The sequence below is a fragment of the Colossoma macropomum genome, unplaced genomic scaffold (genome assembly GCF_904425465.1).
Source record: "Colossoma macropomum unplaced genomic scaffold, Colossoma_macropomum, whole genome shotgun sequence".
NCBI classification, from domain to species: domain Eukaryota; kingdom Metazoa; phylum Chordata; class Actinopteri; order Characiformes; family Serrasalmidae; genus Colossoma; species Colossoma macropomum.
In genome coordinates, this window is record NW_023494806.1 from 14,726,875 (window position 1) to 14,742,081 (window position 15,207).

General features: G+C 40.3%; 1 protein-coding gene across 1 annotated transcript in view; it reads right to left on the reverse strand.

Annotated features, from left to right (window-relative positions):
* col27a1b (collagen, type XXVII, alpha 1b) overlaps positions 1-14,974 on the reverse strand; it is a 115,349-nt gene extending 100,375 nt beyond the window's left edge. Inside the window, exons 1-3 of the mRNA XM_036598416.1 lie at positions 14,405-14,974; positions 12,054-12,124; positions 3,415-4,715 (exon numbers count right to left, since the gene is read on the reverse strand). Of these exons, the coding sequence (XP_036454309.1) occupies positions 3,415-4,715; positions 12,054-12,124; positions 14,405-14,472 (1,440 nt within the window). The 5' untranslated portion in view covers positions 14,473-14,974. The remainder of the gene's footprint in view (positions 1-3,414; positions 4,716-12,053; positions 12,125-14,404) is intronic.
* Positions 14,975-15,207: the final 233 nt, after the last annotated feature.

Below are 15,207 nucleotides of genomic sequence, written 5' to 3' on the forward strand. Positions count from 1 at the left end.
CTCTGCATGCAAAGGACAAGACTGTGATCTTCAGGTCTTCAGGCAGCAATGCATTAAAAGCAGATATGATTCTGTAGTGGAAATCACTGCATGGGCTCAGGAACACTTCCGCAAACCACTGTCTGTGAGTATAGTTCATAGCTGCATCCACAATGCAAGTTAAAGCTCTACCATGCAAAGAAGAAACCATATATAAACAGGATCCAGAAACGCTGCTGCCTTCTCTGGGCCTGAGCTCTTTTAAGATGGACTAAGACAAAGTGAAAAAGTGTCCTGTGGTCCAACGAATCAAAATTTGAAATTCTTTTTGGAATTCATGGATGAAGTTTTGGAGCTGCCACCCAGACATCTTTTTCAGGGAAGGCCTTGATTATTTCAGCAAGACAATGGCAAACCACATTCCGCATACAACAGCATGGACCTTTAGTAAGAAAGGAGACCCTGAACTGTTAAGTAGCTGAAATCCTATAATAAGCAAGCATAGGAAAACATTTCCACTTTCAGAACTACAGCAACTGGTCTTCTCAGTTCCAAAGTGCTTACAGAGTGTTTTCAAAAGAAGAGGTGATGCAACACAGTGGTAAACTTTCCTCCTTCCCAACTGTTTTGAAATGTGTTGCTGACATCAAATTCATCATAAAAACACTAAAATCTCTCAATTTAAACATTTGATGTTTTGTTTTTGTACTATTTTGAATCAAATATAGGGTTTAAATGATTTGCACATTATTGCAATGTTTTTATTTAAATTTTGCACAGCGTCAACATTTTTAGAAAAGGGGTTGTGTTTAGAAGGAAAATTGCACAGATTTTTCAAAATTTCTCCATAATTAAATTACACATATAGATATACACAGATATACACATAGTCAATCAAGGTGGTTTGACGTGAAATGCTCCATTTTAGAGAAACTTTCCAAGTCAGAATTCCTCACAGTGGTGGTGAACCAGACAACAAAGTATTTAAAGCCATCACATAAAGTTATTACATAAAATGGTTATGAATACTTTGTCTGATGCCTGAGACATTGTTTTACAATAGTTGTGCGATATGCTTTTGTCTTAAAACTCATTTATGAAAATACATTCATGGTGGAGAGGTACATGCAGGGCGTTGCGAGGCAAAACAGCCCTCAGTAACCTGATTTTTTCTACTATTTCACCATCATCAGCATTACACATACAAACTCAGAAGATGCATGTAGGTTCACTGTTTTTTCTCGATAGTAAATAATAGGCTAAATTTGTGCTGTAGACAGTGTGACCTCTGGTTCCTATCACCACCACTGTAAAGAAGTCAGCGTCAGTAAGTTTTTCTACAATGAACCACTTCACATCAAACTACTCTGAATGACTTTATTTACATTTCAGTAACTGAACTACACAGGTATACAACATTTTAAAAATAAGTGAAATTCTCCTTCAAAGCCTGCCAAAACGCTGTTCGAATAAACGTATTAAACATGCTCATCAAAATAATATCGTCAAGGAATTAGTTATCAGTATAACATAATAAAGAAGTGATACATAATGATATTAGAATCATACCGATGTCAGAAGATATTTGTTTTAAACAACATACAGACATCATGCAGATGTTTATATTTGACCAATATTTCAAATCAATATTTCATGAAGTATTTACTGTACTCCAGAGAAGCTTAATTTTGTTGCAACAGTGTGCTACTGTGCTAAAATATCTGCATTGTATTCATTTTACTGCATTTGTACACCCTCTACATATAAACATTACAATTGTCTGTAATGGTAATCCAGGTAAATTTTGTCCCGATTTCTACATTTTATAAATATTCATGTATCGGTACCGGCAGATGTGCACATGAAAAATGTCAGATTTCGGCATCGGCTCACATTTCGCTTATGGGTGAATTCTTTGTACACAGGGCTCCATCGAAAGCAGTTGTCAGGTCTGTCAATAAAGTATTGTTAAACTAAAACTACTGGAGAATAAAACAAAATATAAAATATAAATATAGATTTTTATAAGGCATAATGATTTCTGGAAACTATAAAATGCATGCCTGTCATTTTAAAGTTAACTTTTCTTCAATAGAAGCATGCTTGTAATCAAACTTTGCAAATATTACATCAGTACTCTTGTTTCATTTTGGATGAAATGAAAGGTTAAATTCTTGAAAGGCCTAGCAGAAAACTGACCAATCAGGATCTATGTAGACATAGCTAGAAGAGCACTCCTATTGGTTAGAACTTCAAGAGCTGAAGGGATTAACCAACAGCATAATTATGAAGTGAAAGAGGAATGAGTTAATCACATTGTTTTACAAAAGGCGGGGCCAATTTTTTTTAGAATAAACAACACTTTAGGCCTTCTGGAAATCCTAAATATGTCAGTGACCGTGATTACAAGTGGCAGCCTAATAAGTGGGTTGTTAGGAATGGAAAACAGCAGCAGCAGCTCTTTACCAGAGCTCTCTACTAAAAGAATGACTGTGAAAGGTAAAATATATGCTAATGTGCCTGTCACAAGCTCCAATAGAAAAGGAATTGAAAAAAAAAAAATGTAATCTTTTAAAGGCATCAAATGTCTGTGTGTAATCTAGAGCTGCCAAAAAATGTTAATGCAAATCGCCATTAGCTTATTGCTACCAAGCTACTATAATCCAATAGTAGCTTGGAGGCTTGACTTAACTTTTTTGGAGGTTAGCATTATCATAAAGGTGTTTTGACATTTATGGCCTGAACTAAAGGCCTAGCTCAAAAGTCATGGTTCACCACTGGAGTTATAGCACCTAAAAATCAGTAACAGCCACAGAATTGTCATACCGGTCAGATCCTAATAGCACAGCACTTAAGCAGCACCTGTGCTCCAAGAGATCGCTAATAAAGGGCATCAATGGCTGAAAACAAATTTTATTTTTGGAAGTTGGTTTGCTAATGTCTTCGCTCTCAAAAGTTTAATGCTACTTCCTTTTCTTTTACCTTTGACCCTGTCCTAAATCCACTCCATTCTCTAAAATCTTAGTTTCTCTCTGAAGAATCTGTCGCCCGGGCGCCAATCCCCCAGCACAGACATTCAAAGGCTGACGAAGACTTTCTACGTGCCAGACTATTTCTAACCAGAATGCTAAAAAAAAAAAGAAACTTCACAGTGCGCACTGCTCTTTGGGGAGACCCTTTTCATTCATTCTGAGACGTGTTGAAAACCCAATATATTGATAATACACATAATCTCCTCATATAATGAATATGATCCATTCCATCAGGCTGAAGACTTTAACTGGCAAGGAATAAGGGCTATAAGAAGCCTTTCATGCATGCTTGTGTACTGTTGGTCTTATATGAAAAACAAATGTATTTAAATCATTCATACTAATGCCACTTGTTACATTTGTGTTAATGTAATTTCTAAAGCTGTTGATCATAAAGTCTTACCGGTGGTCCTGGTTCTCCTTTCAATCCAGGTGGACCAGCCAGGAGGGAAAACTGTGTTGGTTCCAGGTCGAAGGTTTGGAAACCATCAGTGGCGGCAGGAGTGACGGGGACAAACGAGGTGTGCTTGGAAGACAGAAAGGTGGTCACCTCTGGCACAGATCTCTTCACAGCTACAGTGGTAACTTGCCTCCTTAAGGAAGGCAAAAGGCTGTAAGTGCTAGAAGGCCTTGGTTTGGTGGCTGCAGAAGGAGGAACACTTGGCCTTGTTCTGGTTGGCCTGGCTTTCATAGACATGCTGTTCCCTTCAGATTTCTGGGATTTATTAGTTGTCCCATGGACGTTCTTGTTGGGGTTGCTTGGTTGAGTAGGTTTGGGAATTGTTGGTGACCCACTGGTCCTAAGGGGGACAGTAACAGTGGGTGTTTTGGCCAGTACCGGAAGTTGCAGAGTTGGTTTGGCTGTCCTCGGAGGCACTGTTCCTTGTACAGCCAGGGACAAGGAACCAGACTGTGATGTTAGGATGGAAGAGTTAAGACCCCCATGGCTTTCAGAGTTAGTCCTCGTCTTACCTCGTGTTAGTGACAGACTAGGGGTAAAACCTTTGTTGACTAGCTCAGTTACAGCAACGGGTGTCCGAACGGTGATGGAGATATTAGGATCCAGGGGTAACAGCGGTAGAAGGGGCGGAAGATTTGGTCGATAGGTGTCAGCTTCCCTGCACTGTTTTTTAATGTACTTACAATAGTTGTGAGCTGCCTTAGCAGAAGGATGAATGTCAAACTGGCAGATTGCTCCTTCAAATTGCACCGAGTTGTGGCTCATTTTGCCCAAAAGAAAGGAGCCTTCTGGATCCAGAGTTTCTTCATTTTTTAAATGCAAATTTGCATGTACACTTGTCTTCCCACAAGAAGTATATAAAGTAACCCTTTGAGGTTGGACGTCCAAAGCCAGGTTATGCCACTGGCCATTGTGGATGTCATAATCAAAATTTACAGAGTTCTTTTGGCCCACATAGACTACAATTTTCCCAGGGATGAACTGCACCCCTAGCTGCAGTCTCTTCCTCCTTGATACGACAGTAAAGAGGAAGGCATTGTTGATGCGATGCGAGCAAACGCTGAGGATTAGGGTGAACTCTGTGCCCAGAGCAAGCGGCACCACGGAGCTCACAGGCACTTCAATTCGTGCCCGCTGTGTGAGAATGACTCCTGACTTGAAGGGGATGACGCCCTGTGGAGTCGAGCGTGTCCCAGTGGAAGGTTTCTTCCCAACCAGACCCAGCTTCTGGAGGATGTCCACATCTGGAAAAAAAACAAAACAGAAAGGGCCAGATATTCCATTAAAAACCTGAAAGATTTATATAGCATATCACCCCTCTCACTGTCCCAAACCAATGCTGATTGTGAAAGGATTGCAGCTGCAGCTTACATATACAGACACACACCCTTGAAAGTAAAGTAATGGTTCTTGGCTTGGGCATCTGGTTCCGAGATTTGGTACATAGCCTTTATATAACGTAGAAGTTCTTTACAGTTCAAACACATCTTTTACATTAAGGACCATCTATCTAAAGTCTCTCTCTTTTAACCAAATGAGCTTCCTCTATTGCATCTAGAGCCCAAAAATATATTTTACAAACTTTGAATACTCCTTGGTATTTCCAAACATTCTCGAATGCTTTCGTTAAAATTACCCTTAAAAACAATAACATTTACATTGCATAATTAACCATTTTAAGTATGTCTGTTATTGCAGTTCAAAATATATCCATCTGAAGCCCAGCTGCTCGTGCGCCAAATGTTGCTGCCGGTTTTAGTTTTGTTTTAGTTCATTATTTTTATTTATTTTGTTCGGCTAGTTCTCCATTTTCAGTCAGTCGAGCTCAGTCACAGGCAAAATACAAAGAGTGAAGTGGATGACTGAGGAGCTTCTGGAACTGCAGACCCATCTAAATGTGAGGAGTACCACCCTAGAAGCGGGCAGGTTCACCACTTGGCTGGTGCAACCTGATTTCCTGGACCGAGCTCAGAAGGCAGAGGCAAGTCAACAGGACCGCTGAACCTGTGATCATTTCCATCCTCCAGAATGCGGCTCTTTGTCCTCAGCCTGAATGGTCACTGCCTTGAGTGGCTAAAGTGAAATTCATCCTCAAGGCAGACTCATCTGTCTGGGAGCACCCATGACACTGGCAACTCTGGTGTCCTCCCCTTGGTTGCCCTCACCAGAGCTTAGTGGTGCTTGGATAAATATCACTATTCTTGCATAATTAAAATTTGTAGTTTAGGCTCCAGTTTTTGTGGCTGGAAAAAAAGACAAAGCTTCAAAAAAGTACTTGAGTTATTTGGGCCAGATGTAATTGCATCATTCTAAAGAACGCTTTTTGGCACCTTTAGTTCTAAAAGTGTAGCTTATGAGCAATAGAAAAAGGCATTAATTAATAAGTTTGTCATTTTCACACTGAAAGTATTTCAATGAGATTTACACATTCACAAGGACAGACTAGGCTCCCTAACAAGCTTATTTGGAAGAACATAAGTGTCTGAAATATATCAACTTTATTCCGCTGCACATTTACAGCATTTGTTTTACAATGTTGCAATAAAATATAACAAGACGAATCCCACATGTTCTGCATCTCAACAGCAAAAAATACACTTAAATGTGAGACAATACCCATCAAGTCAGAACAGTTTTTGAGACAGCGCTATGCTATATCTAGGGACAGAGCAATAATATGTTTGTTCTAACTTTCCTAGCACCATTCCCTCATGCAAATGTACCAAAACCTGTCTGCATAATCAGCACAGGGGAAAACCCAGCATCATCCATCTCAGGTTTGGCACTTCTAGGAGTCCAGTAGCAAGTTACCCATTTAAAACAAGAAATAAATATGTCATTATGCCTAATCAGAGCTGATACCTAGCCACAAGTACCACGGTTAAACACAATCTAGCTAAAGATTGGCAGCTGCAGATTACCCACCGAGAGACTAAATGAAAAGCACATGGGAAAATACTGTCAATGGGCAGGCCAAATCTTACTCAGTGGGCTTTAGGCCATACATCACCGTCCAACCTTAACAGGCAGAAGATGGTCAGGAGATTATGTAACAGATATATGCGTCTTTGTTTGAAAACCTTTTGAAAAAGTTTCCCAGGGGAGACAGTAATCATGTTCATGGAAAAGAATAGAGCTTAGCTGAGTGCTGAGTGCTGAGTGCGTGAAAAAGGAAACCGAGACAGATTCAAATAAAGCCTACCACAGCTTCCTACCCTGGGAGACAAAGGCCATTCATAAACTGGTGACATGTAACAATGTTTATGGAAAGAAGAATCAGAAAAGAAATAAATAAAGAAAAAAAAGAATACTGCCCTAAGTATATATCCCTCAGTTCAAAGCATTGGTGATGCTCTAACAGTGTTGCAATATGTCTCAAAGAGAACAATATTAATTATTCGTGATGCATTTAACACATGCATTTCTTCTACATACACTATCCAAGCCTATTCTGGGGCGTATTTGTGTGCATGTGTGATACCTGCAACAGCTGACTGTGCAACTTTGATTGGGACTATGAGCAGTGTAGCACGAGCGCTGTGAACTCTGAACAATCTGTCAAAGCATCTAATCTTACTAATATGAAACTGATGGTTCCTAATGCTGAAAAATGAGCCCCAAAAAGGCAATTTTTACTTTCCATTTTGGATCATCTGTACTGACTAGTTTCTGGGTTTTCAAACAGCGCTAGCCATTCATAATTTTAATCAAGCATAACTGGCTGTGTCTTTAAAAGGCCTTTTAAATTATGTACTTTGATTGGCTTTCTTTCTAAATAAAGGAGTACTGGGATTTCCTTGTATTTTCCAGTTGGTACACATTTGTATTGATTTTGGAGAGCAATAAATTAATAAGCAGTGAGATTACTTTTTCCAGAAAGTAATAAGTGGTCCTATTACATCAACATCACAAGAATGTTGGCAGCCACCTGATACTGGCCATCAACCTATAAAGAAAGGAAGGAAGGAAGGAAAGGAAGGAAGGAAGGAAGGTAGGAAAGAAAGGCAGGAAAGAAGGGAAGAAAGTAAGGCAGGAAAGAAAAGAAGGAAGACAGGAAAGGAAGGAGGGAAGGAAGGAAGGAAGGAAGGCAGGAAAGAAAGGAAGGAAAGGAAGGGAGGAATGAAAGGAAGGGAGGAAGGAAGGAAGGCAGGAAAGAAAGTAAGGAAGGAAGGAAGGCAGGAAAGAAAGTAAGGAAGGAAGGAAGGCAGGAAAAAAGGAAGGAAGGAAGGAAGGAAGGCAGGAAAAAAGGAAGGAAGGAAGGCAGGAAAAATGAAGGGAGAAAGGCAGGAAGGCAGGCAGGCAAGAAAGAAAGAAAGAAAGAAAGAAAGAAAGATGCATGCCTTTAAATTGGGGTAATCTTGTAAGCACAACAAACAAGACCAAATGATGAGTTACTAACGTTTCTGATCTATTATAAATTAACTTCTGAGATGGATGACAAATCATCATCTGCTGGGGAGCAACAGCCGATGTCCATTTAGGAAATGAAACGATCCAGATATCAAATAAATCAGACGAGATTGTGAAACTAAAACTTGCGGCCCTGGAGTTCCACCTCACTTAGCGATGGAACACATGAGTGGAAAGCCGCCAGTCATGCTACATTCAGAACATTACTCTGAGAGTTCTGTCTGAATGAGTCATGGCAACACGAAATGTTGGGAAACTCTGTGAAGACAAAGCAGGAGAACGGAGAGCATCTGGGTTGCAGGTCCAGTTGCAGACATTGATGTTCCACAGAGACTAGACGGTAGATGTGCTTGAAAGAAGACAATACAGCATCTGAACTGCTTAGCCGCTCCAAGGCCCAGAAGTCAAACCCAAAACAGAAAGAAATCTTTCTGTAACTGACCTGTAAGGGGTTTTTGTCAAAGCTGTGCACTCTTTACTCTTGAACCTTGCATTAGTTGAGGGTGGAATGCCATAAACTGTAAACTGTATATTAAACCAAACCTAAGGCCAGCAATGAGATAAAAATTCCAGAAACTCCCTGGCTGTGGCTTACAAAGATGGTCTCATCATAAGTCACACAGGGTTTGGGGGGGCGGGGGTTACTTGGAGAAATCCAGGTCTGGAGTGGGACAGCATGCTCTGTGAACTGTCCCACACATGGAAAAACCATCAAACGTGCTCTCCAAGCAGAACAAAAGCATCTTTCATGAGCTGAAGTGCTGCTTAAAACACAATCGCTTACAGTGAAAGCTTTCTAATTCTGTTAATTGCCCTAAGGGAGCAATGAGCTGAATTTTCCACTAGAGCTTAAGGCAATATTTGAAAGATGACCTGAACTTAACAGTAGCTAGCATGGAATGTTACATGATGATGACAAGGCAAGGCTCACAGAGCTCTGTGAGCTGGGGAAGTGTCTTTCTTTTCATGTGGTCAGTCATGTGACCAGCTGAGCTAGCAATATGCAGCTGACAAGAAAAGGCATTGTTCCTTTGTTAGCTGCAACTGCAAAGCATATGAATGAGCATGTGTGAGATGGAGAGGACTAAAGGATGTTCAACACAGAACACTGACTCTAATAGGTGATATGACTCCACACGGGATACCAGATGTGAAGATGACAGAACCTCAGTGGGTGGCTGAACGTCCATTAGGTAGCCTGAAGTACTTGGCAAAAACAAACAAGACCATGGCAAAGACATCTGTCAAATGCCTAAGTAGGCCTCATCAATCATGATCAGTCAAAACATGTAGTCACAGCACATGCTTGTACATTATAGTACGCTACTTGCTACCTACATGCAGTAACTAAGTTCAGTCAGAGGCATATTACCAGCATACTGCTTAACACTGCTAGTACTTGCACATTTGGAAAAGGAATATAGACACTGACATTCATTTGTCTATAGCTTTTCTGTTTGCTTTCTATCATTATTTTAGCCTGCAACTTCATGACTGGATTCACAGAGGCTCTGCTCAACAACCATCTCGAATGATCTGATTACAAGACCCATGGCATTTCCGTGCATCTTCAGTCAACACTTTTGACTGGATTTCGTGACTGGAGGAGGCTGGATTTGTTGTCAGACAGAAACGTACAGCAGATCTTTGCTTGTGAACATGTACAAGCTGTTGCAAATGTTTAGATACCATTGATTGCTAACGTAACATAAACAAACAGGGAGAGGAAACAAAGAAAGAAGCTATGCAGTTGCTGTGATGACACAGTTGAACAGACAGTCCTTCGATGCTGTTGAGGACACATCAGGACACCTTAGCATTTACTTATGTGGTCGTATATGTTCCTGACTGCCACCTTTAGACTGCCTGACTGAAGGTGGTCTGAGTGACTGGATCACAAGTGCTGAGAGATCAGATCACCGAGGGTGTATGTTAATGCCAGGTTTGAATGGGGCCATGGCCACAACTATGAAATCATTTGTTGTTTTTTTTTTTATTCCACAAAGCACAGTAACAAGGGTTCTGAGGCAGAATTCAAAATGAATTCATGTTATTTGCTAAATGGTTTAAATGAATACATTCAATGAATGTCATACTTTTGAAAGGACAACTGTTCTCTTTAACGTCATTTAACATCTATAACAACATTTATACCCAAGAAATTTTGCATGCTACTAACGTAAAGTATATGTCTTAATGTCTTAGCTAAGCTAACGGCTTTCGCTACAGGGGCTTGTCTGGGATGGGATGGACTCTCTGGGCGATCCAATAGAGGGGACTTTCTGCTTAGAAAGATCAGATCCGCTCTATTAAATTCCAAAGTAAAAAAAAACATGACTAGTGCTGCACAGCATGTACAGTATATCACATTGTGTTTCTATTGCTCAGTACTGTGACATCTATATGCCTTAAAATAATGAGGGGCCCTCCCATTCACACTCTTAAAGACTGACCTGCATTGTTGACCAAAATTATCTACATTCGTTGGAGCATTTGAATGCCTCGATTAGTCAAAACAGCCACAGAACACTCACCAAGAAATGAGATTTGGTCAGGATGCTCACAATAAACAGTTCTGTGGTTGGTCAGATTAAAGGTACTACACAATATGGACATAAAATGGGATGTTTCATAAAGCTGTGGACATCACGTTGATATGACAAGCGATAAGTATTAAAACAGTGTGCCTCAGACAGGATGTGCTGCAAGTATAGACAAATATACATATAAAATTCCTTAAATATCTCTTTATGATCAGGAAGATTTGTTGTGACAGTAGCCATTACCGCTTCATATATTTTACCACAACACTGAGAGTGAGAACAATTATCACACTTTAACATTTTTACAGGCTAGTATTTCAGGATAGAGTAGTTTTTAAACTTAAGCTGTGCACGTATATGCTTTGTAACCGGCTGTTCAGCCAAATGTGGGAGAGCAGGGTTCAAACCCAGAGCAAGAAAGCACTTGTTGGGTTTCCAATGTTCTCGGAAATCTAATTATGGAACGTTGGCGCTGTAGGCACGCGGTAATTTGATCTGTTCTATCATCACGGCCCTTAACGATGTCTTTATTGTGGAAACTCATATCGTGACAATGATAAAAGTTAGAGGGCTCATTGAATGTTGCAGACAGCTGTGGTATCTATACCGTATAGGCCAATACTGCGCTAATGAATACTAAAGGATATAACGGCAGCCATATTCCAAACTAACCACAGAAAAATTTGTCCAAATGTATTCACTCATTGCAAAATAGAGAAATATCTATTGGCTCTCCCTTTTGCCATCTGAACTTAAGCACAAGCCTACTTTCAGATGAGCTAACGATAGATGGATAGCGTATCCATGCTGAAGCGAGGGCTTTTCAAGCTCCAGAGCTAAGCAAATAGACTCAGAGCAGACCTGTCTCAGTGATCTGAGGATTCTGCATAAATCAAACAACTGTTAGCTCTGGCAAATATGGCCCACACTAGTCTACAGAAAAAGCAGTAGTGCTGGCTGTCTTTCTGACCTCCGATTCATGGAAAAGTTCAATAAACTTGTAATATTAGAGGTAGGCTTATTTAAATGATCTCATCGTTGTCCATCAAGTTTCTTTTTTTTTTTACCTTGTTATAAAGAAGACTGGCCAGCTTCAGAGGTTAATAAGGAAGTTCTCATTTGGCTTTTGGTAACTTAACCCCTTAAAACCCTCAAAAATCATAACTTACATATTATTCCCAGAGTAGATCTGAACAGTAAACCTTAAGGATTGATAACTGAATAAAACTCACAGTTCAAAGGGTTAAATGTACATTAAATGTGCTCTACAAGATGGTACATAGATCTTTCTGACACCTATCCTATATTCACAAAATATCTGCAAACCGTATCCAATCGACCATCACTAGATTATTATAAAGTTACTTTATTAAATGCAAACCGACTCTAAATCACAATGGGTTGGTTTCCCAGACAGGGATTAAGCCTAGTCCTTGTCTACACAGAATTCTGAATGGAGATGCCCCATTAAATGAGAAATTTAGTTCAAGACTAGTCTTAATCCTTGTCTGGGAAGCCGAACCGAAGTCTTCTGTAACACAAATTAGATAGGGACTACGTAAGATAATAGGATAGAAATATAACACATGAGAAGACATTCTAAAATAGAGAGACAAAAAAAGATCTCACCTTCAAACTGTACTTGTGCCAACCCCAGATAGCAAGTACAGTAGAGGACCGTGCAGAGAAATAAAGTTCTCCTGTGAAAACAAATAAGCCAGTTACTCATCGACCAGGAATGATTCTGGATAAACTCTGACACTTTTTAAACACTAAATTAACATTCCGTCTGCTTCGGTCATTCAGAATCTGAAGCGGCAAATGATAAACATTTCTTTCCTTTGTCTTGCAGACATATAACTTAAAATAAAAAATGCTGAATATGCACACTCTAAACCACAATAGATTCTTTGATTTCAACAGCTGTCTGAGACTTCAAGCAAAAGACCCAGATTGCAGTTCCTCTGCATCCACAAATTGAAAATCAAATTAAAATATAATATTCTGATCTTTTTTCAAACAACAGTTCAACCTTTTTACGCTTCATATCAGTGAACCTTAAAGTCTTCAAAATAAAGGTGCCAAATAGGGTTCTTTGGAAGAACAACTTTGGTTCCCTAAAGAACCTCTCTATTGATGGTTCTTTAAAGTACCATTTTTGTAAAACAGATGTGTGAGTGTGAAGAACCTTTTTAAAGTTTAAACAACCTCCATTTTAGGGTTTTTCCTAACACCGTACATCCAAGTCACAACCCGTTTAGGAACCTTTATGTTTAAGAGTGTGTCCTCAAATTACTGTCCACACCAGTGACTGCCAAATCCACATAGAGTACACAGCATCACTCAAATGCAGCACAGTACAAATACAGTGCATGTAGGGATAAAATACAGACTACAGTCAAGCCAGTAATCAGTTCTGGCTTTAGGAAAACAATGCAGGAACTTCTAAACAGTACAAATCACCTGGTTTCAGCCACTTCGCTTTAGTTTTCACTACATTCATTCAGGGGCCTAACATTTAGGAACACATTTGTATCCAAGCCAATCGAGAATTCTGCTGATGTTGCAGTACTATGAGGCTGGATGACCAACAGAAAGTGACTGCAGGGTCTTGTGGGGAGGTATGCAACAGATTAAAGCCAATGTGAGTCAGAATTCAGAAAAAAAAATCTAAAATGTTTCAGGGTGAAATCCAGTATCAGGAGTTTCTCTGAACTAGCTGAGCATTTTCACCCTATGATAGGTGGGGGTGGAGGGAGGAGAAACATGATATCAGTGGTTAATATTATTTGTCCCTGCCTGCTGGTGCATGGTAACATTATTAAAAATCAGAAGCCCTTCTAGAGGAGACAAAAATCATACTTTGATCAAAGATTACATGAATTTTGACTTTCAAATGATATGGTGAATCATGCTTAATATGACCAGGGACCTGGACTAACAAGGTTAAAAAAGGTCACATCTAAAGGCTTATTATTCAGTAACTACATGGGCAAACTGTGCAAACTGATTGAATTACTTTTAAATTGTAGAAGTTTGAGCCCACTACTGGCTACTGGCCATTTAAAGGGTTAAATATAACTGTCCTATTGGAAATAACAACCAGGTTGTCAGAGCTGGTAACCACTAAAACAAAAAAGCCTATTTTTATGAAATCTAAGAAACATACATTACAAAAGTCTGCAGCTTTGGAGAAGCCGCACATGAGCCTAAGGTCACCACGTCCAATGCCAAACAGAGGCTAAAGAGGTATGAAGTCCCCAAGCATTGAGCTGTAAAGCAGTGGAACTGCATTCTCTAGAGTGATGGAGCACCAGCCAATATCTTTGGGAATAACTGGAGTGGCACTTGTGATTCCTTAACTAATCATCCTACATCAATACCTAAACTCACTAGTGCTCCAGCTGCTGAATGCAGTCAGATCCTCAAAGCAATGTTCAACATTTAGTGTAAAGCCTTCCCCACAGGGTAGAGACAGTTACCGCAGGAGATGGGGACAAACTCCTTTTCAATACACTTCATTTTGAAAGAAGCACTCGATGAGCAGATGTCCACAAACTTCTGGCCATATAGTGTATTTCACACTTTGTGAACTCGATGCACAAACATCATTCAAAATACATGAATGTGACCACAAGAGAGCTTTAGAATCAATGGGGTAAACTGAAAGTGACGGATTACAGTGAAAAAAAACATACATCAACCGGTCACATTGCTCAATTGCACGAAAGGTGATTGGTCAGACCGACTCGTTTGCACATTCCTGCACTGCAAAGGATAATGTCACAATAACGAAATACAAACAATATATTGTGCAACCCAAATGAACACTTAGCCCTACTCAGCTAGGACAGCCCACAACAGGGCACTAGGATGCTAGCAGCAGGCATCTCTGGAAACAATGACTTTAAAAAGAGCCCCATAAAACTCATGGAAAGTCGTAGAGGTCAAGCTGTGCAAGAGGAACCAAGAAGCTCTACCTAGCCGCCGATCTTTCCTGAGTGTCCCGAGCACACACTGTTCCAGTCTGCACAGCAGCGGGACGCATTCATCCGAATTACAAACCCAGTCACTCTCCAGGAGCACTCTCCAAGAATACTGATCCACCTGCCTGCAGGGCTCGGAGCATATGGCGCCACAAGCAGCAGCAGCTTCAGCAGCAGCAGAAGGAGCAGCTCTTCCTCTAAAGCCCTTACAGCTGTTCCTGCTCACAGGGCAGCCAGATACTCATCAGCTGCCGGGAATCCAAAACCTCGCGATCCTCAATGCAGAAGGTCAGCGCTTCCTACCCTATCTGCTACAAAGCCAAGAGGAGGCAACCTGAGGACAAGCACTTCAAGTGTCAGTGACCGAGTAAACGATCACAATCGGGCTACTGCTTTTCGCCTTATTAACAGACATCCAGTATTAATTCGTTTGGAGTAGTTGTCCATAACTGCACTCAGTTTTAATCTCAACAGCACAAGCGTATGGAAAAAACCCTAATGGTGTATGCCTTTTCCGTTCTAATATGGTTGTGCACTAACTGTTGGTATGTAGCGCAGCGTTGAGGATGTGAACCCTCATGCATGCTGTATGCATTTCCCTTCCATCCTCAATATCTCTCTTCATACAACCTCCCCATCCTGACAGCCCCTTCCTGACAGCCAAAAGGAAGACATAAACACTTCACCATGCTACAATTTCAAAGTTGCTTCTTCTCAACCACATGTAACCTATGCTTTATTTCAAATTTGGGCAGTTTCATTGATTCCTATATGGGGAAAGAGGAATAAGACATCTG